We start from the raw sequence: 25,047 nt of genomic DNA on the forward strand, positions 1-25,047 counted from the left end.
TATCTTGGTATCAGGAATCATATCCCAAACTTTGTAGTTGTTGTTTTGAAACTTCCTGTATAAAAGAAGGTATTTGAATCACTTATATTCGGAAAGGAACAAATAAAATAATCAATTTTTATTTATTGTAATAATTTAAAAATTTGTTATATTCTCTATTTGTTACATCCTTCATTTGTCACATTCTTCATTTGTTATATTTTTTTTCAATATATATACATGTATATATATTAAAAAACTGTTATAATGAAAATTTCAAATGAAACAGTAAATATCTATTCTTCGGTACTTTGTTCCCATGAATCCATTTTTTATGTTATTAAACATTCATCGGTAAATAAATGTATATAGTCCAATGTCAAAATGAAGGAACTGCTTATAGTAATGTAGACTATTTTCAGTACAACTACTGATAAGACTTGAATCATAAATATGGAACCAATACATTGTTTAAGTGAATTTAATAGTTTTATTTAACAGAGAACTTATTACGAAAATCTTTTTATAAGTACTGATTGTGATTTTATATTTCGGATAAAATCGGCAGCATTTGTCACAGAAATATTAACTTTGGTTTTATGGTCATTAGATACGTATAATGACCATAATTCTAAGACGAACAATATTCGCTCTCTTTCAATATAATAATCATTATTAATATCTGAGTAGATGATCTATCTAACTCTTTTCCTAAACCATGTACAATGAGTAATTATTTTCTGTGTTACTCCCTAGTGCTTCATAGTTTTCTCAAAGATATGATCTTGCATAAGAACATTTTTAGGATATCCCTTATACCTTCCAAGTTAAAAATCTACTTTTGCCCATTGATAATTACTTTTTCTTGCAAGCCATTTTACCCATGGTTTCTTCTATGCTTTTAGTTTTACGATAATATTGTTTCTTTTTGTCATCTTCCTAACCTCAGTGTTTTCATATTAACCACACAGTTCTCTTGGGTATTTCTAGCATACAGCTTTCCATGTTTCTTCGTGTAATATACACACGATGTATTACTGATTTTATTAGTGTAAATGTCCCCTATTTATTTTATTAGTGTAAATGTCCCCTATTTATGTGTTATTATAAGTGTATGTGGTTCGTGTCTTGCGGTCCCAAGGTGGGCTTACGCATTTACTATGGTCTGGGATTCGACTCTCCACCGTTCGTATATCTTTAAATTTTAATAACAGGTTGGATAGACCACCAAAGCTGACCATATAGCCGCTGGACAACACAGTTCGGAGTTCGGTCAGAACGTTCTGGGGAACCGACACAAAAGCAGATTCTAATTGTACTCTCAGCGCTAATGCAATTTAATAATGTACGAATTATTATGTTGCATTGGTGCTGTTTAATTGTGCTGAAAAGAAAATTGTGTTATATTATTTCTTAAAATTAACACATATATAAATTTAAACCATGATTATTATTTTGAAAGGATACTCAGATTTTAACTTTTAATTTAATTAACGCTTGAACTTCACGAACAAATATTCCATTATATTCAGGCACTTCAACTGGACAACTAATTATTGTAATGATATTTTAATTTAGGCCCATTTGTTATTAAAAACGCGGTTGCCACGAGTTATTCGTTATATTTCATCACATTGTCGATTTTACTATTTCACTAGCATTGTTTACTCACTGTGACACTTGAAGAGAAACTATTTCAGGGGGGACTGACCAGAAGGTTGCGGGTTGGTTTCCTTTCATCTTCTTTCCGATGAACAGGTGGTTTTTGCTGTTTGTCTACTCCATATCGCTGGCACAACTTTTGGATTAACACCTCCAATCCAACATTTTCAAGTTATTGAAAATATTTATTATTATAGCGTTGATTCAATATTACGACGTTTAATGTTACTACATTTCGCACTTAACAAAATTAAACATTATTTTTAAGTTGCTTGTTCATTCCAATTGTACGCACCAGTTTCTCGTGGTAACTTCACTGAGTGTATTTTTCAGACTAAAGCACTCTTTCTGTCCGTCTCCTCGCGTTGCTAGGCAACAATTCGCTTTGCTTCGCAGTTCGGTGACGTCAGAAGTTAAAAATAGCTATGAAAACTTATAGATAGGAATGTTCAGAGACGATGTTTGTCCATTGTGCTGAATCTTAGCTCCTTATATGGGAAAGCGAGAGGAATTCTACGATCTCCGTCGCAGACGAGACGCACATACATATATGCACATTCGTTTGTTGGCTAAGAGAAAAATTCTTGAGAGTGCTTCTATGCGAGATTCATTTAAGAAGTTCAAAATTTTCTTCTTTAATAATCGATCAGCTAGACCGTACAGTTACATTGGCGTTCGACAGGACGATTGTTTTGAGAGAAGCTGAAAAACAAACAGAACCCTGCAACACTGATCACTTCACTATTGTCACCAAATTTCATCCACTGGTCTTCAAAGGGTTAACATCAATCAAATCTTCTTGCGATGATATAAGGAAAAATTTTTAAAGTCCATTCGGAAGAACGGTAACGAACGCGTGGGCCGTACAAATCGAATTTCGGATTACGGTTGGGCCATAATTTCAATAAAGTTTATCAATGTCTTTTATTATATTATTATTTGTTGTTTTAAAATACTTAAGTGCCACAATTTCAAACATATCAAAATATAAACAAAGTTGTTATTATTTTCTTTCAAAATAGCATATTTGATAATTTGAATAACTAATTACTGGCATTGTTTACCATTAAACACAAAATTATTACATTTATAAGTATATTTGATAATTATTGTAACCTAAAATATTTACTAATGTAGTGCCTTGTACCCTTAAGTATAACATGAATTATAATTTTCTTACTATTATCAAAAAGCATTCATTTTCAATATTTACTTTCATTTAAAACAACTTCCAACATTCTTGAAAACTAACACAATAAATATAGATTCATTTCCATTTATTTTTATTAATAATGGTATTATTTCTTTTTCTTTTTTTTAATTATCATCACTACTATGAAACAAATATATAGTACACAAATTAAATTTAAGTATGAACATACGTAAATATTTTCAAAATATTGATTACGGTATGAAAAATGTTACTTAAGTCTACAACAATACTAATCAATCATGATACTTTACATTTATTACATTCTGGTTAAAAATTGACCAAGAATGGACTGAGCAGTGGATGGTTTGTCAGACCATTACACTTTTCAAAGTGTCTGCCCTCCTAAATTAAGAAGATGCCTACCCACATTAAAATTTTTATTTGCTTCCAACCCGGTGATGAGGGTTACTTATAGAATAAAAGGTTAATATTAAAAGAATATAGTAAGGTATAATACGAAAATTGCCTACTCCGGGCATTACATAAATATAATGTTACCCAAGAATGGGAGGGAACCTCATCTCAATGACTTTGCATACATCTTTGCTGGTTTTCCATTACTTTGGAAAAGAAAATACCAACGGCCATCTGGAAATCGCATAGCTAATCACAGATGCCTGCTACGTCAATGCATACTATACAAGTACTACAAATCATAGCAAAATAATTATATTACTACACATTTTTTTGAAATATCAAAACCATTGCAAGTGTCGATTTCATAAAATACAAGCAGTCCGGCTCAACGAAGTTTTTGTTTATCCTACACCTAGTCGAGGCTTTTTCATCACAAAAACAATTTTTAAAGGTTTCAGTTGCCAATAAACAAGTAATGTGAATGCATATACTAGTACGAGGTTTTCATCAATCCTGATTACGTTAGAAAGCGGTAGCTCAAAACACAAAATCGGTTTTTCAACATGTATGATTGCTGCATAGCACAAGAAATTGACTAACTTATCACCGCTTGAGTTGCAATTACTTTTCTTTTGTGATAATTTTCGATGTGCACCAATTTCACTGTAATCAGAGTGAACACTAAATTGCCTTTTTCGTTTTACTAGGTTTTTCCATTTAACTGTATGTTTGACCTTTGTTATTACGTCACGATCAGCTGATAGCACACTACTGATAGTAGTTGATGATTGACTTTCAATTTTACTGTCACATTCATTTTCAAATCGATTAGACGTGAAAGATTTATTCACCCGATTACCACATTCTTCCTGAAAAGGTTCGTGGTTTTTATTACTTACAGGTGATGCGTGGTCAGCACCTGACCCCTTCACTAAGTCATTGATCGCTAAGTTACTAGTGTGATTTGATTTAAAATTTCGGTCACTTCTTTCAAAAATACACGTAGAGTATTGGTTACCATGGTGCGACAAAACAACTTTACGTTTACGACTTTTTGTTTGAGCATTGAGGCAACTGTGACATTTATTTTTTAAAGAACACTCACGAACACCCTTGGAAAATTTTGAAAAACAATACAACATAAGTTTAACTCCTTTTAGTTTCCGTCTAACTTTATGTACTTTCTTTTTATATTGCCGGTGCTATTTGCCATATTGAACCAGTAAATTATGTTTCCTCACCCTTTGACAAACTACATTTCGTAATCTACTGAAATTTTCTTGACAGGTTTTTAATTTCTTTTCCCACGTTACTGAGTTATAGTTATTACCATTAGGCCTACCTGGCGTAAAGCCATTTGTACTATCTTCTAAAAACACAATTTGAGTGCAAGTGACTATACAAAAGATGACATCATTCATTTATTCTATCTGTATGTTTTTAACTTTCAACTCACAGCTTAAAGAGCTACTCTTCACTTGACAAATCTCTACAACCCTGACAGACACAAAAAATAAACAAGTTTTGTGAAACGGAACGCATTCTAATCTACTGGTTAGCAAGGTGCCATAAAAACAGTTTTTCTTTAACAAATCTAATACACTACAAGCCTGCGTGAATGAGCTATTCTCGCTTCCATTCCTAACGCAATTTATTACAACTCTCATAAGCCTTTTCGTAGTGGAGCACGCATTGCATCCCTGAATGCCTTTTGTTTCTTTACAAAACAAACAAGCAACAGCTGGAACAGCTGGTTGCTCACTCATACACAGAGCTACGCTGGACGTGACCAACTCGATTGTCGGGGAGGTTGCAAAGAGACAGCTGGGTTGAACTTGTTATTCTGTTTTCTTTCTGTTTCTTTTCTTTCTAAAATGCTATTCGAAAGAGACAAAACAAATTCTTTGGCTTGGCCTAACTCAACATTAACGTGACTGACAACAGGAATGATTTCTTTTTCTACCTTTAATTTACACTCAGATATTTCTTCAACCTGTTCAAATTTGTTGTCAAGAAATTCAATGTTAGCTTGATTTAAAACAATAGCTGGTGGCTGGGAACTAACACATGGCAAAATAGTACAACTTTCAACACATTCATTTTTCACTGTTCGTGCGTACATTTTTCGAGGCATGGGGGCAATGTCCCACAAAACTCCTTCAAACTCAGGTCTAACAAATTCTAGATTACTTTCAGCAAATTTTATTTCTAATGGTACTCTTTTGCTTTTACTATTCTCATGATTTTGAATATTCTCTAACTCATTAACTTTTACAAAAGGATGCGCAAAAGTTGCAGTTTTAGGAAGATCAGCAAACCTAACCCGTTTCAGTGGTACAACTTTACAATTTATTTTCTGATCATCACTGGAATCCTTATTACAACTGACATTGTGATACTTTGAATGCCTTTTGTATATCCTTTCAGCTAACCTTTTTTGCAATACGTACGATGTCTGAATTTTCATAATGAACTTTCAACTTACGTTTAATGTCTGACAAAGAAATAAATTTTGATTCAAGAACACATTCATCTTTGACCCTTCGATAAAAATCAGATTTGCGTATTTCATGCATTTTAGCCACAATTTTATCTTCAACTTCTGCTCTATGTTCTATGTTCCTTTTCAAAAGAGATTTTGCAATTTCCTGTTTAGCTCTTTTACGAATTTCACAAACTTCCTGATCTACTTTTAAAGCATTTTCAATTTCTAACAATGTAAATGGTTCTTTTCGATATCTGAATTGAGTTTCTACTATTAAGTACTGTGTTTCTTTCCATATTTTTCGCATTTCATGCAAGACAGGTATCATTTTTCTATTTACGGACATGATCATTAATCTACTAATGCCAGAACCACAAAATTAAATAGAACTAAAGAGGCACTACGATTTACCTTGATCAAAAATACAATTAGGGTCGCTTTTATGCGATTTTACCGAACGTCCCTGTTCGGGCGCCATATATAAGTGTATGTGGTTCGTGTCCTGCGGTCCCAAGGTGGGCTTACGCATTTACTATGGTCTGGGAATCGATTCTCCACCGTTCGTATATCTTTAAATTTTAATAACAGGTTGGATCGACCACCAAAGCTGACCATATAGCCGCTGGACAACACGGTTCGGAGTTCGGTCAGAACGTTCTGGGGAACCGACACAAAAGCAGATTCTAATTGTACTCTCAGCGCTAATGCAATTTAATAATGTACGAATTATTATGTTGCATTGGCGCTGTTTAATTATGCTGAAAAGAAAATTGTGTTATATTATTTCTTAAAATTAACACATATATAAATTTAAACCATGATTATTATTTTGAAAGGATACTCAGATTTTAACTTTTAATTTAATTAACGCTTGAACTTCACGAACAAATATTCCATTATATTCAGGCACTTCAACTGGACAACTAATTATTGTAATGATATTTTAATTTAGGCCCATTTGTTATTAAAAACGCGGTTGCCACGAGTTATTCGTTATATTTCATCACATTGTCGATTTTACTATTTCACTAGCATTGTTTACTCACTGTGACACTTGAAGAGAAACTATTTCAGGGGGGACTGACCAGAAGGTTGCGGGTTGGTTTCCTTTCATCTTCTTTCCGATGAACAGGTGGTTTTTGCTGTTTGTCTACTCCATATCGCTGGCACAACTTTTGGATTAACACCTCCAATCCAACATTTTCAAGTTATTGAAAATATTTATTATTATAGCGTTGATTCAATATTACGACGTTTAATGTTACTACATTTCGCACTTAGCAAAATTAAACATTATTTATAAGTTGCTTGTTCATTCCAATTGTACGCACCAGTTTCTCGTGGTAACTTCACTGAGTGTATTTTTCAGACTAAAGCACTCTTTCTGTCCGTCTCCTCGCGTTGCTAGGCAACAATTCGCTTTGCTTCGCAGTTCGGTGACGTCAGAAGTTAAAAATAGCTATGATAACTTATAGATAGGAATGTTCAGAGACGATGTTTGTCCATTGTGCTGAATTTTAGCTCCTTATATGGGAAAGCGAGAGGAATTCTACGATCTTCGTCGCAGACGAGACGCACATACATATATGCACATTAGTTTGTTGGCTAAGAGAAAAATTCTTGAGAGTGCTTCTATGCGAGGTTCATTTAAAAAGTTCAAAATTTTCTTCTTTAATAATCGATCAGCTAGACCGTACAGTTACATTATATTAGTGTAAATGTCCCCTATTTATGTGTTTAAAGAAGCAACGTATTTTCTGAAAGTTTTATCCCTAGACGCACTGACATTTTATTCTTTAATATAGAACTGTGTTGTCATAATTCACTCCTGTTTACTTTAAAGTATATGTTTTTCTTGTGTAACGTTCTAAGCGGCCACTGTGGATCAATGGTAGAGCGCTTATCTCCGGTGCGTGGGGTCCCTGGTTCGATCCCCGGCGAAGTAAGTTTGTGATGGACAACATCCTGATGGTGTGTTTCCTCGGGGCACTTCCATTTCCTCCCACTTTCTCATTCTATCAATTCTTCCATCATCATTCACTTGTTTTAATCGTCGTCTCACTTAGCCTAAAAAAACGTGGGACGTTAAACTACAAGATTTCATTTCAGTGTTTGTAACGTTGTAAGTCATGACTACCTTCACTTATAGAAAGAACTAAATTTTTGCTTCTAATTCTCTATTTTGATTTTTATTCCTTGAATTTTCCAAAGTAATTTTTAAATAGCTCAAGTTGTAGAGCGTTGGCTTCGCATTCGGGAGGTCGTGGGTTCGAATCCGCTGCCGACAATCCTGACAGGTTTTCCAGGGTTTCCCTCAGTCCTACCAGGCAAATGCCGGGATGGTACCTAGTAAACAGGCCCTGGCCGATACCTTCCCAAATCCTTTCCATTTTTATTGTTGTTGTTGTTGTTGTTATCCAGTGTAAAATGGCCTCTGAGCTGTATCTGGTGATTGTTAAATAAATAAAACAAATATCTCTTTGATTTGTCCTTTTACGGCTTCAACCATATTTCTTTCTTTTCTTTCAAATGTTCTTCTATAGTCTTCCAACTCTGTGATCTGTTTCCAAAGAGAAGTACATTATCAACTTCACAATATCGACCTGATGATTCTTGTTTATATTTACTCCTCCTTTGTTTCACTTGAAAAATCAGAATACTTATTTAAGTATGATTGTAAAAGATTTGGGGGAAATATGTAGCATCAGCCTGTTCATTCGTTCTGTATGTTTGTCATCACTGTTGAGACAAACACTTTGATGTGTGTAATGTATAATATTACACGTCCTAAATTACTCAGTATATGAACATTCGCTAAATACTTCATCAGGTTAGAAGACGTATGGAGAATTAAAAATAAACTCGAAAAAGTAACTTTTACTGGTACAAACAAGCATCATGATGGAATAAAGAATCCGCTTGGGTAATAAATGATAACGTTTACATTTTCTTCTGACATATAAGTTGTTTACTACCAGAAGAAGAAATATAATTTCTGTATATATAGATAGATACAACGCATAGAAAATAAAATTTTCATATTGGCGAGAGGTAAAACCGATCACTTGTCAAAGTTCCTTCGATAAATTCAAATATTGATTTTAAATTATGTCTCAATACTTTTATAACACCATTACTCCTTCTTTATTAGTTAATTATAATTTAGTTTAGCTTCTCTTTCAGCAGTAAGGTTATATGAGACGTGAATTTAGCTTAACGTGGGATTCAAACCAAATAAACTTACTCCTGGAACTGACCCTGGATCTCAAACACCAAATTCGCGTACGCTATCCACATAACCACAAGGAAGCTCGCTATTTTCATTTATATGTATAGACCTATACCAGAGCATTATTTTGTGCCTAATTACAGCGAAAACATAACATTTCAAAAGGAATAGTTAATTTTCAATAGTAATAGAAGATTTGAAAAGTGTTTCTTATTAAATTTTGCATCATCCATGCAACTTAAGTTTAACTTAAGTTTATTGTTTCGATTATGTATTTCTATGTTAAACCAAAAATTGCAATCATTCATTAAATAAACGATATTTGTGACTGTTACATGACACAGATCAGAAATTCAATCAAAACATAGATCCCAATGATCAATAAGAACTTACCTAATGTTTACTTTAAATCATTATTAATTAAATAGCTACGCACTAAATAAGCGAGATACTTATAAACACTGTAATAACACTATCCATGGCTTTGGATTGGGTATTGTTAAAAAAAAAAAAAAAAGCTTTAACACACACTACTATAAACTATAATGTGTTACAGCAGTTTCGGATATCTACCATATCCTTCAGCAGAAACTATATAGACACTATAGAGTATAAATGAAGATATATATATATATATATATATATATATATATATATATATATATATATATATATATATATATATATATATATATATACAGGGTGGTCCAAAGTAGATATGTATCCTTGCATTGATCAAGTATAACATTCTAGCTCATGGATTTATTTGCTTCGGTTATTCCTTGCTTAAGGTATAAGTAAAAAGACATTGAGAACAAATAATAAAGAAACTAGGCCTACCTGTTTGATAACAATAAGAATGCAGTGAGCTGATCAGTACGGGACTGTATACCTACGTTTGGGCCACCCTGTATATATAGCAATCCTTATGAAAAAGTCTAAATTCTATTAGCTGAAGCCTTCAGCCAATCCCGTAGGTTTTCTTGTCCATTTTCTTGCCAATCGCATGCCGCCACTTTTGGTCCTTATAAGGATCTTTTTCAATTCCATCTTCCTGCCTATGCTATCCATAATTCGTTACCATAATTTATTAATAGGTAAGCACCCTGTCCAGTTCATCAGCTTATCTCTTCCTACCTTCTCTATCCAATCTACTTTTTTCCATTTCCTAATTATCATTCTCTTCTCTATCTCCAATACTTCCATCTTATCCCAGTTAATTAAGTGATTAGTCTTAACATGTTTGAATATCGTATTGGTATCTTTCTTCCTACTCACATCATTTTTATGATTTTTTATCTTTTCTTTCTTTCTCTTCCCCGTTTCTCCTACATATGACGTATCACAGTCCCCACACCAATTATAGTTTAAAATATAGTGTCTCTTGGAGCTTTGGTCAGTATTTCTTTTGTTATAAACACTGATAAAAAAAATAAAGTATTTAATTTGATGTTTTGAGTAATGTCCTTTGTTCTTTAAGAGATGAGTTATAAATGAAGTTTAGTGATTAGGGATGAATTAGGGATGAAGGCAATGGGAATAAATACGTGAACTCAGGAAAAAAGAAAGGATATGATGCTGTTCATCACGAAGTAGAATGTCTGGAGTCCGATCAGAAACTCATAGTCAAACATACTGCCAGACGTTAATAATTTAAAATATGGTGTTATTTAAATTATAATAGAGCTCCAAATAATTCATTAGGTGAAGGTTTTTATAGTCAAATGGAAGGAAAAGAGAATTATGACAATAATACAGAAAATTTATATAAGGTGTACAATATCAAAAGAGATACTCTAACGTTGCAGGTGAAATGAACAAATTACACAATATATTTTGTGAAATTTTCACAGAAATAAACATGTAATATTTCAGAATGGATTTAATTTATCAGTTTGTTTCATATCATTTCATATCCACACTCTCAGCTATATCATTTCGAAACGTCATTAGAATTAATAGATATACCAAAACCCTTCATTACGTATCAAAAAGCTAAAGATAATTATGGAAAAATTTATACAATTTGTCACCGATCTGAAGGGGAATTGCCTTGAAGGGACATTCTTTTCACCCTAACTATGGGGAAACTGATTCCTCAGGCGCGACAGACATTAGACTAATTATTATTATTCTTTATGGAGGAATAGCTCAATACACTGGTACAATTTATCTTCCCTGGTAATTACTCCTTTCCGCCGTGCAAAGTGATCTCGGCACACTTCGGAAAGGGTTGGATCAACAATTTGAAGGGATTGCAGAAATGTAGCAAGATTGTCGAATTACAATAATAATACAAACTTTAATGGCGCTGATTCTATTGAAATAATTACAAACAAGTAATAACGATATACATGAGTTCAACATAATCCCCTAATGTCTAAAAATTCTAGTTATATTAGCGGAATGTCATTGTCTTTCATAATAGCCGCACATCTACGATCATGTACGTAGCTCAATTTTACCTTTTTAAAAGCAAGGATTTGCTTTAAAAATCCAACGACGACTACTGCGTTGAGTTGGGTAACACTTCCTTTATGTACTTCTTACACAGTCCATTTAAACTAGTACACGCTTTAAGGTTCTACCATTATACACACAGTCAGTCACTGCATCTTTTGAATACTCTTCTCAGATGTGCGTCGACTGCTTTACTTCTTTTCTTTTCTCTCATTTTTCGTCGAGAGAAAAAATGTGGTAGGGGAAAATAAGCTGATTGGGTTCAGTCAATCAGAATTCTTTTTCATTGCCTAGCAAAGGAATTTTTGTCGACTTAAGCTGTATGTTTCTGTGTTGAAATTCGAGCAACAATGTGTTTGTAAACTGCCACTATTTTGCAACTAAATTGTTAGAAAAAAGTAGTAACATTTAACATTGGGTCTCAATCTGATATTTTTCAATAACTTTGTATATAAAGAATGTCCATATTTAAATGCACATATCCAAAACCAATTATCCTGAACAAAGCTGAATGATCTGAATACATTTTATAATGCAATTAAATAAGTGTAAATAAAATTATTAAAAAGATCACTAAATCCCATTTGTGACAATTTTAAAAAATAAAAATAAAAATTAAAGTAATGCAACTCCTGCAATCTTCCTTAAAATACACATCAAATTGTATGGTTTACTTGCAATAGTATTCGTACATTTTCATTACATCCTATCTGATAGTTTTGTGCTCTTAAGCTTTTTTTTTCTTAATGCTGTTTAGTATTTGTGCAACAAGAACTACGTTAAACGTATCTATATTTCAACGTAGTTTCTAATTTAGATTGTTTAACTTAGGCAAACGCGAAGATCACAGAAAATTGCCTATAACAAGAATTACTTTAAATAAAAAGGTAGTATCGAGAATGATTAATAAACTTGCATAGAATTTATTGAGTAAATACATACGCATTTATAAAGAATGACTCCTATTGAAATCACATTTATATCCTTCCAAATAAATAACATATGACGAAAGAACTAATTGATTCCTATCATACAAATAAAACTTTACGAAGTAATGTATCTGTTAAAATAATAATAATAATAATAATAATAATAATAATAATAATAATAATAATAATAATAATAATAATAATAATAATAATAATGAAAGAAGAAAAGAAGCAGGAGAATCTTTCAAAACTACAATACGAGATAATAATTGCATACAGATAAGTTTTCTAAGACTTTATAATTTATTCACAATTATAGATAGATCCAAAAGAGAGACAGTTTTGAAACTTATTATCCATTAGTAGTAATAGTATCTATTAGCATAATAAGTTCAAAAACAGTTTCTCTTTTGGATCTATCTATAACTGTGAATAAATTTTAAAGTCTGAGAAAAGCTTATCTGTATGCAATTATTATCTCGTGTTGTAGTTTTGAAAATTTCTCCTGCTTCTTTTCTTCTTTCATTATTATTATTATTATTATTATTATTATTATTATTATTATTATCATCAATAGTAGTAGTACTAATAGTAGGACTTTTTAAATAGATATATTACTTCATAAAGTTTTATTTGTATGATAGGAATCAATTAGTTCTTTTGTCAGATTGTTATTTATTCGGAAGGATATAAATGTCATTTCATTTGGGCAGGAAATAAAGGTGAATCTAGCATTAAAATGGTAGGAATAAAAGCTGTTTCAATGTGACAAAATTCCTAAATAGACAGACACTATATTATAGAGTAATTACTAACACAAACTGCGTAGAAAATTCTAGATTTTACAAGAAAATGTGACTAATTTAAGAAAACACGCAAGTTAGAGACGTGGCAACTTAACAAAGTTTACTGTATATGAAAGTTAGACTAACCAGCAGCTACAGCATCATCCCTGTTAATCCTAAGATCATGGAATTACCTCATTCTCTTTAGAATAGAACAGCGTTTCGACATACCATTCACATTTCCCTATCATGTAACTGAGGTGGGAAAGTTTGAACGAAATCGGGACATTTTTCAGAATATTTTTCAAATTTTGAGTCCCACTGGACCCCCCGTGTTAACATACAAATCTCAAAATCAATAGAAAAATACTAAGGGGTGTACTAAAAGTGTGTGTAGAAAATTTCAAGCTTATATCTTGAACAGTAAGGGAAAAATATTTAGCAATGAGCACCACAATGCCCCAGATTACTACAAAAGACCCGGATCTTAGTTAGAAAATTTCTAAGACATTCTTATTTATCCTAGAGTCTTATATATATATATATATATTTCATCCTCTTCAGAATAGAACATCCTTATAAACGGTATTATGCACATGTTTCCATCATGTATCTGAGGCGGGAAAATCCCGTAAAAAAGGGATTTTTGGTAAAATCCCTTTTTTTTTACCTTTTTACCTTTTTTTTTTACCTCTGGACGCCCCCTGTGTTAACGCAGAGATCTGAAAAATCGTTAAAAAATACTATTCGGTGAACTGAATGTGCAAAATTTCAATCTTCTAGGTGGAAAAGTAAGCCCACCAAAAATTATAAAAATTTAGGCCTAACATTTTTTTTCAGATCTTAAATAAAAGTTTCATGAGAGATTCTATTTACCCTAGGATCATGGTTCGTACCTCATTCTCTTCAGAATAGAACAGTCTTTCAAACGGAACTATTCACATGTTTCCATGTGTATCTGAGGCGGGAAGATCGCTAAAAAAGAATTTTTGGTTAAAAAGAAATAGTCATTTTTAACCATTTCACCTCTCTGGACCCCTTGTGTTAACGCAGAGATATAAGAAAATACTAATCGGTGCACTGAACGTTTGTGAGAAATTTCAATTTTCTAGGTGCAAAAGTAAGCCCACCAAAAAAATAATGAAAATAGGCCTAACAATTTTTTTTTTTTTTTGCAATTGTGACGTCATCATTCCTATGTATCGATGCACAAAGACCTGAAAAATAGTAACGTGTTCTATAATGCCTATATGCTTGGAAAAATAAAAACAAAAAAAGAAACTAAATAAAACTTTTTATTGGTACTTTTTAAATCGAATAAAGAAGACACTACTTTAGTGCCTATAAATAGGCACTACAACCTGAAAGGGACATTATTCATCTTCAAGTGGCATTTGATATTCTTCACAATATCTTGGGATTAAAGAAAAAAAAATAATTGAAGATGTTTAATAAAAAGTTTTAATATAAACTTAAAAGCAAAACAAAAGTGTATAAGATAAATAAATAATATTCTTAGCGCACTAATAATATAAATGTTCTGTTTTCTCTCGTAATTTATTCGAGTTAATTTACAAAATGGCGTGCAAAACACTTACAATAATAATTATAAAACATTTTACTTTCAGTACCACGAGTACGAGGATCCCGTAAGCAAGACTACAACAATTTATACGGTATCAATATCTCTTAAATATTCAGTTTTATTAACCAATTAATATAAACACAGCAACTAACATTGTGAATAATATAAAATTGTTATAATGTTTCACAGATTTTAAATAATTTGTGAAACTTTATAATAATCTGTGAACACTTTATACATAATATAAAGTGTTGTTCTATATTATGTTGAATTTAGAACACTAAATAACCGTGTCATAATACTAATACACTTAATTTCCAGTGCACTTAATAACCAAAATACACTTATTTTGGTTAAAATAGCAAGTCTCTGTATTTTAAAACCCCGCTGGCACTTTGTGTACATCTTAAACTCTGATTATCAACTTTCAATCCTGTTATGTAAATGTTACATACTAACTTACATTCAGTATCATTGACATGGATGCCATCTTAGAATATCTTAACTTCTATAGTTATTACAAAAATGAAATTTGTGAATAGTTATTAATCTTATTTTAAAATACACTGATGGTTTAGAGAATAAACCTGCACAACTTCTCACTTGTCTTACTTATGGAAATATATCTTTCATAAGCATATATTTTAATTATGCTTGACTCTAGCCATAGGAGCTAAATAGACGGTTCTAATTGGTTGAAGTTATCCGTAGCAGACATATAGGAGAAATCAAAAGCCAAATGCTGTCAGTCCTCGTGGCCGAGCATACTAGCGAACGGACTAGTAATAAGAATCGATTTTGGCGTGGGTTCAAACCCGGCGCAAAGAATCTTTTTTTTTATTTTTTCAAAATTTTCATAACACTTTCATCATTAAAATAAGATGAAAATAATATTAATTTGTCCTTGTAGTAATATGTAATGCATAAAAAGTGATTTACTTACGTTACGCCACGTAGCTGAGCTAGCGTCAGCGAGCGAAGTGGGTCAGAAGTCCCGCAGGGCTCGTTTTATTCCACGTTTTAACTCATGATAATACCACATGACACTACGTCATACTCGGGTGGTACAACTTTGAAGTAAATCTAACTTCATCCGCTTCCTTGTGACCAACTTAAAAACAGTTGCTAGGGGGTGAAAAAAATATATGCCTTCCACAACACACTAAATTCTAACTTACTCTTTTAAAGTAACACCGTACAATGGAGCTTCAAATAATGAAATATTGAATAATTTCAATGATAACTTATTGCATAGTCGTTAGGAATAATTATTTTCGATAGTTTAGGGATCCAAAATTAGGTGAAAAATAACTAGTAATTAACGTGAAATTCGAACTGCAGAGTTCCCGTTGAGAAACGAACTAGTGTCTCCCGAAGCAAATCCGCGTATCGTATTTACGAGGGTGATTCAGAAATAATGCCTCCAAGATTATTCCTTTATTTGTGATTGACAGATAGCACCGATACAGGTATTGGTGGAAAACTTGCAATGCCAGTTAAGAATGGTGGCATCATTTTTCAACATAGTCCCATTAGTGGCAGCGCACTAGCGCCTACGCAAAACAAGATTTTTCATGCCGTCGGCGAAGAATTTTGGTTACTGATGGCGAAACTATTGCCGAACTGCTGTTTCAACGTCCGCATTACAATTGTAGTGTTGCCCTTACGGTAATCCTTAAGTTCGGGGAAGAGCCAAAAGTCGCAGGGAGCAAGATCCGGACTATAGGCAGAATGAGTCAAATTGTCAACAACACTTTGCCAGTGGATGGGACAACTTCAAATTTTTTTGGCGGAGAGGATATCTTGCTGTAATCAATGGACTAATGTTTTGTTTCCGGATCGTAATGGTGTATCTAGAGACTCACCGTTGGTGATGAATGTTTCATTGCGCATAACTTCCCGCAGACAGAACTTTAATGACAGTCTGTTATTTCGATCGGACACCACTGGATGCCATGTATTACTCCATTACTCTGGAACGAGAAGAGATAGTAAGACGAAACATGTGACATTATATAGCTTAAACATCAGTGGATTAGTGATAAACAGTTCGAAATGTCTCCTGTACTGTTGACCAAGTAGTGGGTTTGGAGGAATTACTTGCGGAATCACTCTCGTACCTAGCCACAAGGAAGCTCGGCACTTGTTTGTTTCCGATGTGGTTTGTATGCTGTATATTCACGACTCTTATATTTTAGCTTAGGAAAAGTCTAACTAAACATCAAAATAATGAATCATTAAAGAAAGCTCTAGTTTTACAGATCGAAATTTTTTATTAATTTATTTATTTTTAGAAAACTTTAATCTATGTAATATGATCTCAATGAGAATGTCACATTATTTGCATATAAACTCACATAAGAAACGTAAAAGATATATAAATGAAGTCTATAATTACAGCAAACAGTTTTGTCAATTTAACTTCTGCACATATTTGCAAAATGAAATTTACCTTGATCTATAAATAGTGCTTTTTAACTGCAGGAACTATAGATCTTATAATTTAAATTTGCATTAGCTATATTATATTATAGATGAGTGTAGACTGGAAGAACCTTAGAGCTCCTCAGTGTAGCTTCCTTTGAATCTCTAAAAATCATGTAGTAACTTTTTCTACATTAAACTTAAAGTAAAACTATTATGTTGTTACAAACCACTTGACAGGTGAGACAAACAAAAGTGACTTACACAATGTTTCGAAAGCAATCATCCGAAATCACAAGGTTATATATATATATATATATATATATATATATATATATATATATATATATTTATAGTTTCATGCTCATAAATCTTTGGGTTAAACTTTGAAATTCTTCTATGAATATAGTTTTCATTTATCTTTTTCAAATGTTCAATGTGCAATCAAAGCTCAATGCTCAAAGTACATCTAGATAGACAATACTATTCTTGTGGTAACATTTCTGACGTTACTACAGTTACTACCATTGTTGTTTGGCATAATAGTTGGTCCACAATTGCTGTAAGATGTAAGATGCTGTTTGTAAGCTCCATCATGGGGCGCTGGTTGTTTAGATCAGGACAAGTAAAGAATATAATGAGATAGGCATCAAATTCTAAAGGTTTAAGGAAAAAAAAGATATTGTGAATTAATTTTTATATAAAAATAGCAAAATGCAACAACTCTAGTGCTGCCAAAATGTCTTGAGCTGTGGTAGAAATGCAAACTAAAGCTCACACTCACGCGTTGAGTTAATCAGGGTTCAGCTGTTGATAAGCGAGAGAGCCTTAGGGAAAGGGAGTGGAATTCCTTCAGCCGATAGCAGCGCTTGAAATGGAAGACTAGGTGTCAAGTCAATATGGTTTATATTTAATTAAGAAAGAGCATTAATTCTACGAACTTACTGATCGAGTCTGATAGAAATATCTCTATATTAATATGTTTCATGAGGTATTCGAGGACTCGGTAAATGAAAGCTTTAATACGTATATATTTTCAATAATTTATAACAATTAATTCGAAAATTTTGACATATGAGAACTTTATCTGAACAGAAATAACAAAGTAGGACGTAACTATCTTCAATTAACCAATTAAGCAATACAATATCAAAGTCAAAACGAGTTAAATTGAACTGTGAGATAATTCATGATAACGTATATGAAACTGTGAGATAATTCACATATAGTACGAAATTTAACACTCACTTATTATACCATACTGTATTCACCTCTCTTGTGGAAATTATAACGCACCTCTATGCAATTAACACTTTCTATTGCACAAGAGAAAACTTATGGATAACCACACATCTTGGAATTTATAAACCTTGATTCACTGAAGAACAGTATATACTTCAACGTTTGTGTTGCAATTACATATAATTTGATATAACAGCAAGATCGTAGAACTTCCAGGCATATATGTTGCCTATTTTTATACTTTGCTTCGAATTGCTTCACAGTCCGTAAGGCACGCATTCGAAGGTCTCAAAATTCCAAATATTTCCAGAAGAGGCGGTATAATAAACCGCTAATACAGGCGGGTTTATACAACCTCCAGGTTACATATTCTAAGGTCTTTCTTTAATAATAATAATAATAAAAGTGGTAAAGTTACCACACGCAACAAAGAGGAGACACCTTGACGGAATCTTTCACAAACATAAGATAGAAACAGAAACAGATACAACGATATATGGCAGCCTTGAAGGCAATTGTTACAATGCGAGATCCTTAAGCCTCTCACAGTCAATAATTTGTTTAGCAGCTCATTGTTAATAAATGATCTGATATGCATATGCCAGTAAAGTGTGTTGAAACTGAAGTTATCAACATTGATTTCTCCGAAATGTTGATGATGTTATGTCGTACTCTCGACGAAGATTACGATGTATAGTTATAAAATAATGTCAACGTTGTTAGAACGAAGAATACAAAACCTGCTTTTTTCTGTGCTGTCGCCATCTCGACCCGACGCGCAATAGGTACTAAAGGATCGAGTCTACCTAGCTGGATGGGCCAAGGAGGCTCGTACTTGCAACCTCGTGAACCATCACTGTGCAAGTAGCGTCAATGAAAACTTTCAAAATGTAAATTTCGAAGTATATTCGAAGTATCAAGCCTGTTGTTTTTGTATGGTTGCGAAATATGGTCACTTACTCTGAGGGAAGAAGGTAGACTGGAAGTTTTTCGAGAACGAGATCCTAAGACGAATATCGGACCCAACAGGAACGGAAATGATGAATGGTGAAAACTTCATAATGAGGAGCTACATAATTTATATCATTTACCAAACATTGTTAAGGTCATCAAATCTAGGAGGCTTAAGTGGTCAGGTCATGTAGGCAGAATGGAAGGAAATAGGAAAGTTTCAAAGTTTTAACTGGAAATCCAATCGGAAAACGACCATTAGGAAGACCTAGGCCCAGATGAGAGGACAATATTAAGATGAATCACGCACAAATAGGAAAACAAAGTAGAAACTGGATCCGGTTGGCTAAGGACAGGAGTCAATGGAGAGCTTTCGTGAACGCGGCATTGAACCTCCGATTACCATAGGCCATAGAGTTAGTTGGTTAGCTACAGTAGTTAGCGTATTCCAGAATTTACCCAATACTTGTGCATGAATGTCAAATATTGTGGAATTGAATGGTTGAATTCGGAGCATCCAATGTAGCTAGAAATTATTCATTAAGATTTTCCTTAATAACAGGAATTTGAAGGTATTGTTTTTGATTCGTTTCCATTTCGTAATACCATATGGAATGACCCTTAAAATATTTTTATAGTTTTCAAGACACAATAGGAATAAAATATCACCTCTGTGTCAGTCATACGTAAATATCTCAATCTTTCAACTTCTAATTTACCAAGGTGGTAAGTTTTAACATACTTTGTTAAAAAAATATTACAATAAAATTGTTAATTTTATTACAGGACTACGTGGTGTTGCTAAACAACGGTAATAGCCCAAAGTAATAAATTAGAAAAACAAATAACTTAATTCTAAAGGAATATTATAAAAATGTAAGTAAAGAATTTCGTTATCATTTCTTTTCACCACATCCTAAATTTTTTTCAGTTAACTTTATGGCATAAAATTGGCGGAAATAGAACATTCTTATGGACTTTATATATAAACTAAGTGTACACATAAATAGTCTTATGTACCACAGTCAACAGCAAAAGTAACTGTGTCCTTACATGTTTTAATCATTAAAAATCTTGAAAGTATGTGATATATTTGGGTACAATTTGCAGTAACTGCAAATAGAGAATAAAAAATAACCACAGATTTTACGGTTTTCGCACTGAATGGAAGATTAGTTTCGTCCACTACTGCAAAAAACTATATACACAATGAATTAAAATCCATATATAAGGAAAACCGTATTAGTAAATTTTTCGCATTTAACTAATAAAAATGTGGAACAAACATCATTAGTACTCAGAAAGTATTCACATGTATTCCTTATGTGACGTCATATATTTGCTATATTAGTTAAGTTCATTCGTATATGGATATTTTGATAAGTATACAAAAAGAAAGGTCAATAATTTTGTAATGAAATCCATATTATTCTCCTGATCACCAAACAATTATGTTAGTATTGTTTTAGTCAGATTTCTTTTACATTAATATACTTAATTATCTTTTGCTATTTATTTCAGTTTCGCAAAGCTTAAAATACTGATAGCGTAAATAGTTTTAAAAAACAGTAAGTTAGATTCATTGATTTCCTCATTCAACAATCTCTTTGAAGCAAGATGTTTTATATGTTTATGTAAATGTTAATTTTATAACCTCTTTCTAAATTAGTAAGACTAAAAGGTGCAAATGTAAATAATTCAGATCTACTGTCTCAAATATATGAAAATGTTAAAATCTCGCATAATATATGTTGGTGGAACTCCTCTTTCTGGAAGGATATTCTCTCTAGAAGGTGCATATTCTCTTTATCGAGACTTATATTTAAAGAGAACTTTCCTTTACAAAATAAATCTCCAAGCAGTGGGGTTATACTGTATTAGTAAATTACAGAAATATGTACTCCATAAATTGTCTCGTTTCTGAAGTTTCCACGATAATAATATATCATATTTAGCTGGATTCTTACTTTTGCTAATGATATGCCTGAAGACTTATGAAAAATGCAATATTTTGTCCAAAAGGATTACTCGTTACGAGCAATGTTCTTGAGGAGAGCCGAAATCTTGAAGGAGATCATTCAGCAATAGGCATTTGATGATATATTACTTTTAATTTTCCTATGCATATTAGCATACTTCCTTATCTTAGTTCTTCGAGTTATTTAAATCAGATTTTCACAGTGAGTCGTTACTTCTTCATTTGCGAAATAGTTATTGAAGTTCAAGTGAAGCTAATGTCACTAACTACTATCGCTAAACGCCTCTCATTTTCAGCATTATCATAATTCTTCATTATCCTCAAAACTGAAATTATTCTTTAGTTTTAAATTACGTGTTTTGCTAACTCTCGAACACAATAGAAGTTCATTATTTCACATTAGATCTCGTAAAGGGAACTAAAAGCTATGACAAAATTTACATTTTAGTAAAATATGGTTGTAACTAATGGTGGTTGGAGACGTCAGAAGGAACTCCACCAGGGCAGGTATTGTTTCTTACATTAAAATATGAAAATCCCTTTAAGAAACAGGAAATAACAAGAAGTGTCTTGTGGATGTTTACATGATGAATATATGTAAGCAGCCAAGTAGCATTTCATTACATGAGAGCGAATATTTTTTCTTCGCCGAAAGATGTTGATTTTTTAAAAGATATGAACAATAGCAAGATTTTGCTTCTCTAGATAATGGATACACTGTCCTTTGTCATAATAAGTGAATAAGAAAAGAATAAAATATGATCTTTCCCTGCTAGAGTGAGTATAAAAATCATACAGGATTGCGCTATCAGGATGTTATTACAGTTGATAATTACTTGTTCTTGATACTTAGTAGTCACATATCTTTTCTCTTTTAAAAATTCTGATAAAAAAACACTAATATTGTATTTAATACTAATATGACAAACATTGTGATAAACTTTTTCTGCATTATTTCTACACATATTATATATTCAAGAAGTTTAATTATTGCTTTTAAAAGATTGCTTTTTCATACGAAGATTAAAAAAAGTATTCTATTTAGTATCCCATAGCATTGTTGCTTGCTGCGCTGCATAAACGCTTGTGCTTATTAACTAAAGTCATTGCTTAGCTACTGGCAGGAATTGATAGTTCCCGCTTGTATTTACGTCACCATGGCGAGAGAGTATCACGTGTAAACATTGGCAGAGTAAAGAAAGGTGACGTTCGTGCGTGTCATTATTCGCGCCGGAATCAGCCTAGCAGGAAGGAGTAGTGAAGGACTGCTGCAAAAGAATTTATAGCTAGAACTTTTCAAGTCTATTCGTGCGTAAACATGTAAACTTTTATACAACCTTAATTACTAATTTTACCTTGTTTCATTATAAAGGAATGTAAGTATAATCGCATGATAACATAGCATTTTTCATTATAGGTCGATTGTAGTGTTGTGGCTTTATGAAATTACCTTATGGTAGTTCTTTGTCCTATGCATATTGTTTACGAAACTTTGATATGCGTCATTTTATGTTATGTAATGTATCGCAGCCCTATTTTTGAAACCTACATGTGATGCTGAGTATATTTATAATTATTTATAATCGGAGTCACTATTTGAATGCCGCCTATGTGTAGTTGTCGTTGGAAGGAGCTATTGCGAAAGTAATAACTGGTTTCATTGTTAACGCTAGGGCGAACATACAAATAGCGACTACTAAATTGTGGTGTTTGCTCTATTTAGGACCAATGGCCTAAAATGTCATGGGCGCCCGAAGGGGACGTCAGGGTGGGGACCGCTCCCCCCCCTCTGGCCCACGAAAACGTATACGTAATATAGCAAACCACGCATATTAAATACCAGAAATGGAAGACGTAATATAGCAACCATGGAGGTCGCCCCTCCCTAGAAAATTTTCTTCGGGCGCCCCTGCCTAATGGAGAAAACATTTTAACACAAAACAATCTCGGGTTATAATTCAAAATTTCTATGTAACTTTAATATTATGTGGACCTGTGACTAATTTTTGTTCTTTTGCAGAGTTCAAGTATTTGACAAACAACGATGAAACATGAAGAAATTAGTTTTATTACTCTATCACAAGATTATTAGTGGTGAACTAGAACAACTCTTCTGATACCTGTTTTCGTTTATTCTTGAAACACAATTTTTATAATTATTATTTTTAATTGAAGAAATCTTTATGCACTTAAATTAATATGAAAGTACCATTCTTCTGTGAAGTGATATAAAAGCCAAATACAGATATTTCTGATGCAACAGAATAAATACGAGCGTTGTGTTTTAATATATTAACTAAGAATATATGTTGTATGTTAGACTATCTTCTTTGTTACCAATTTCACTGTATCATATTTTGCACCTTCTGGTATAATAGAAAATATAGTTTTGTATCTATATATCATGATTTATATACAGTATTTTAGCAATATGAGGAAATAATATTTTACCATCACTGGAAAACATATTCATTTCAAATAGGATATACTTTAATATTAAAGCAAACATGTAGTGTTGTGTATCTATTTGAAGGTAATTTTATACTAAAATATAATAAAATTGTTTAGAAAATATCTATACAGCATATAATAATTTCACTGTAAGCATTGGTTTGCTTTTGCACGTTTGATTAGTTTGCAGATTTCAGGGTTATTGAGTTATATTTGGAAATAAATCGGAATTTCATAAGAATCTAGTACCATAGATATCACTTTCTAAAGCTTGTGTTTACGTAATGACAAAATTGAAGTTATGATGTTTATATATATATATATCAATAATCCGGCTACAATCAAATTTGTTTAGGGACTGATCAAGACGAACTGTAATTATATAAAGAAGAGTTCAATATATCAAAATTCTAAGTTTGGATTCAATTCATATCACAAAAATAGTTTACGGTAATATTAACAAGGATTATTAAGGATCTTGCACAACCAATTTTGAAGTATCCCTGCACGTAGAGGATACCTAATAAAATATTAGCAGGCAAAACTAAAGCTGCAATTTTTAAATCAAAACAAAAACTACTTACTGATGATGAAGCATGAAGATCAAATGAAACAAATTCAACGTAATGGAATATAATATTCTTTTGAAAACGGTTTTGGGATAGATAATTATATAGGCACTAGATAAGAAGTAACACGTATTGGCTTACATAATGATGAAAGTCACTACCATCAAAGCAGTGTTGGGTAAGTTTAGGGTTGCCAGACGTCCCGATTTTCAATGAAAGAATTAACTGTCCCGAAAAAGGCTTTCGGGACTCCTGTTTGTCCCAGTTTTCGTTCTTCAGATTAAAAATAAAACTCATATACAATCTTTTGTTACAATATAGTGACAGCCATAAATTACCATATATATAAAGAAAGAGGGCGTGAAACAAGAAAAGTCAATGTATTAGCCTAAAAGTAGCTTATTCTACTTACTCTGAAAATATTGGTTTTTAAACTCTCATTTTTCTACGTCAGACATTTCTTATGATAAGGCGTGCTTGAAAGAGGTGCCGACTTACGGGCTTACGTGGTCTTACGGGCTTACAGTGACAAAATCCATTGTTAGCTTCAGTACTTTTGTTTTCGAAAACATACTAACTGCGCCTGTATATACATTACGACCTAGTGGAAAGAAGTTCAAGACTTCTTGAACATTACCTTAGCAAGGGAGGGTAATTTAGTTGATTGGTTGGTTTTGAGTTTAACGTTCCTTTCAGCTGCGAGGCTATAGGACACGGGATCTACTAATTAACATGAACTCTCGCCGGG

The 25,047-nt window shown here is 32.5% G+C and overlaps 1 protein-coding gene across 42 annotated transcripts in view; it reads left to right on the forward strand.

The window, feature by feature from the left end:
• LOC145683727 (uncharacterized) overlaps nt 1–23,864 on the forward strand; it is a 226,351-nt gene extending 202,487 nt beyond the window's left edge. For 40 of the 42 annotated variants that reach the window (XM_081755198.1, XM_081755203.1, XM_081755202.1 and 37 more), the window contains 3 exons: nt 14,728–14,775; nt 20,088–20,177; nt 23,300–23,864. In XM_081755198.1, the coding sequence (XP_081611324.1) occupies nt 14,728–14,775; nt 20,088–20,116 (77 nt within the window). In that variant the 3' untranslated portion in view covers nt 20,117–20,177; nt 23,300–23,864. The remainder of the gene's footprint in view (nt 1–14,727; nt 14,776–20,087; nt 20,178–23,299) is intronic. The other 2 variants (XM_081755223.1, XM_081755207.1) reach the window with 2 other exon arrangements.
• The last annotated feature ends 1,183 nt before the right edge of the window (nt 23,865–25,047 follow it).

This window comes from Thermobia domestica, chromosome 4, assembly GCF_964235325.1.
Source record: "Thermobia domestica chromosome 4, izTheDome1.hap1.1, whole genome shotgun sequence".
In the NCBI taxonomy this organism is placed as follows: domain Eukaryota; kingdom Metazoa; phylum Arthropoda; class Insecta; order Zygentoma; family Lepismatidae; genus Thermobia; species Thermobia domestica.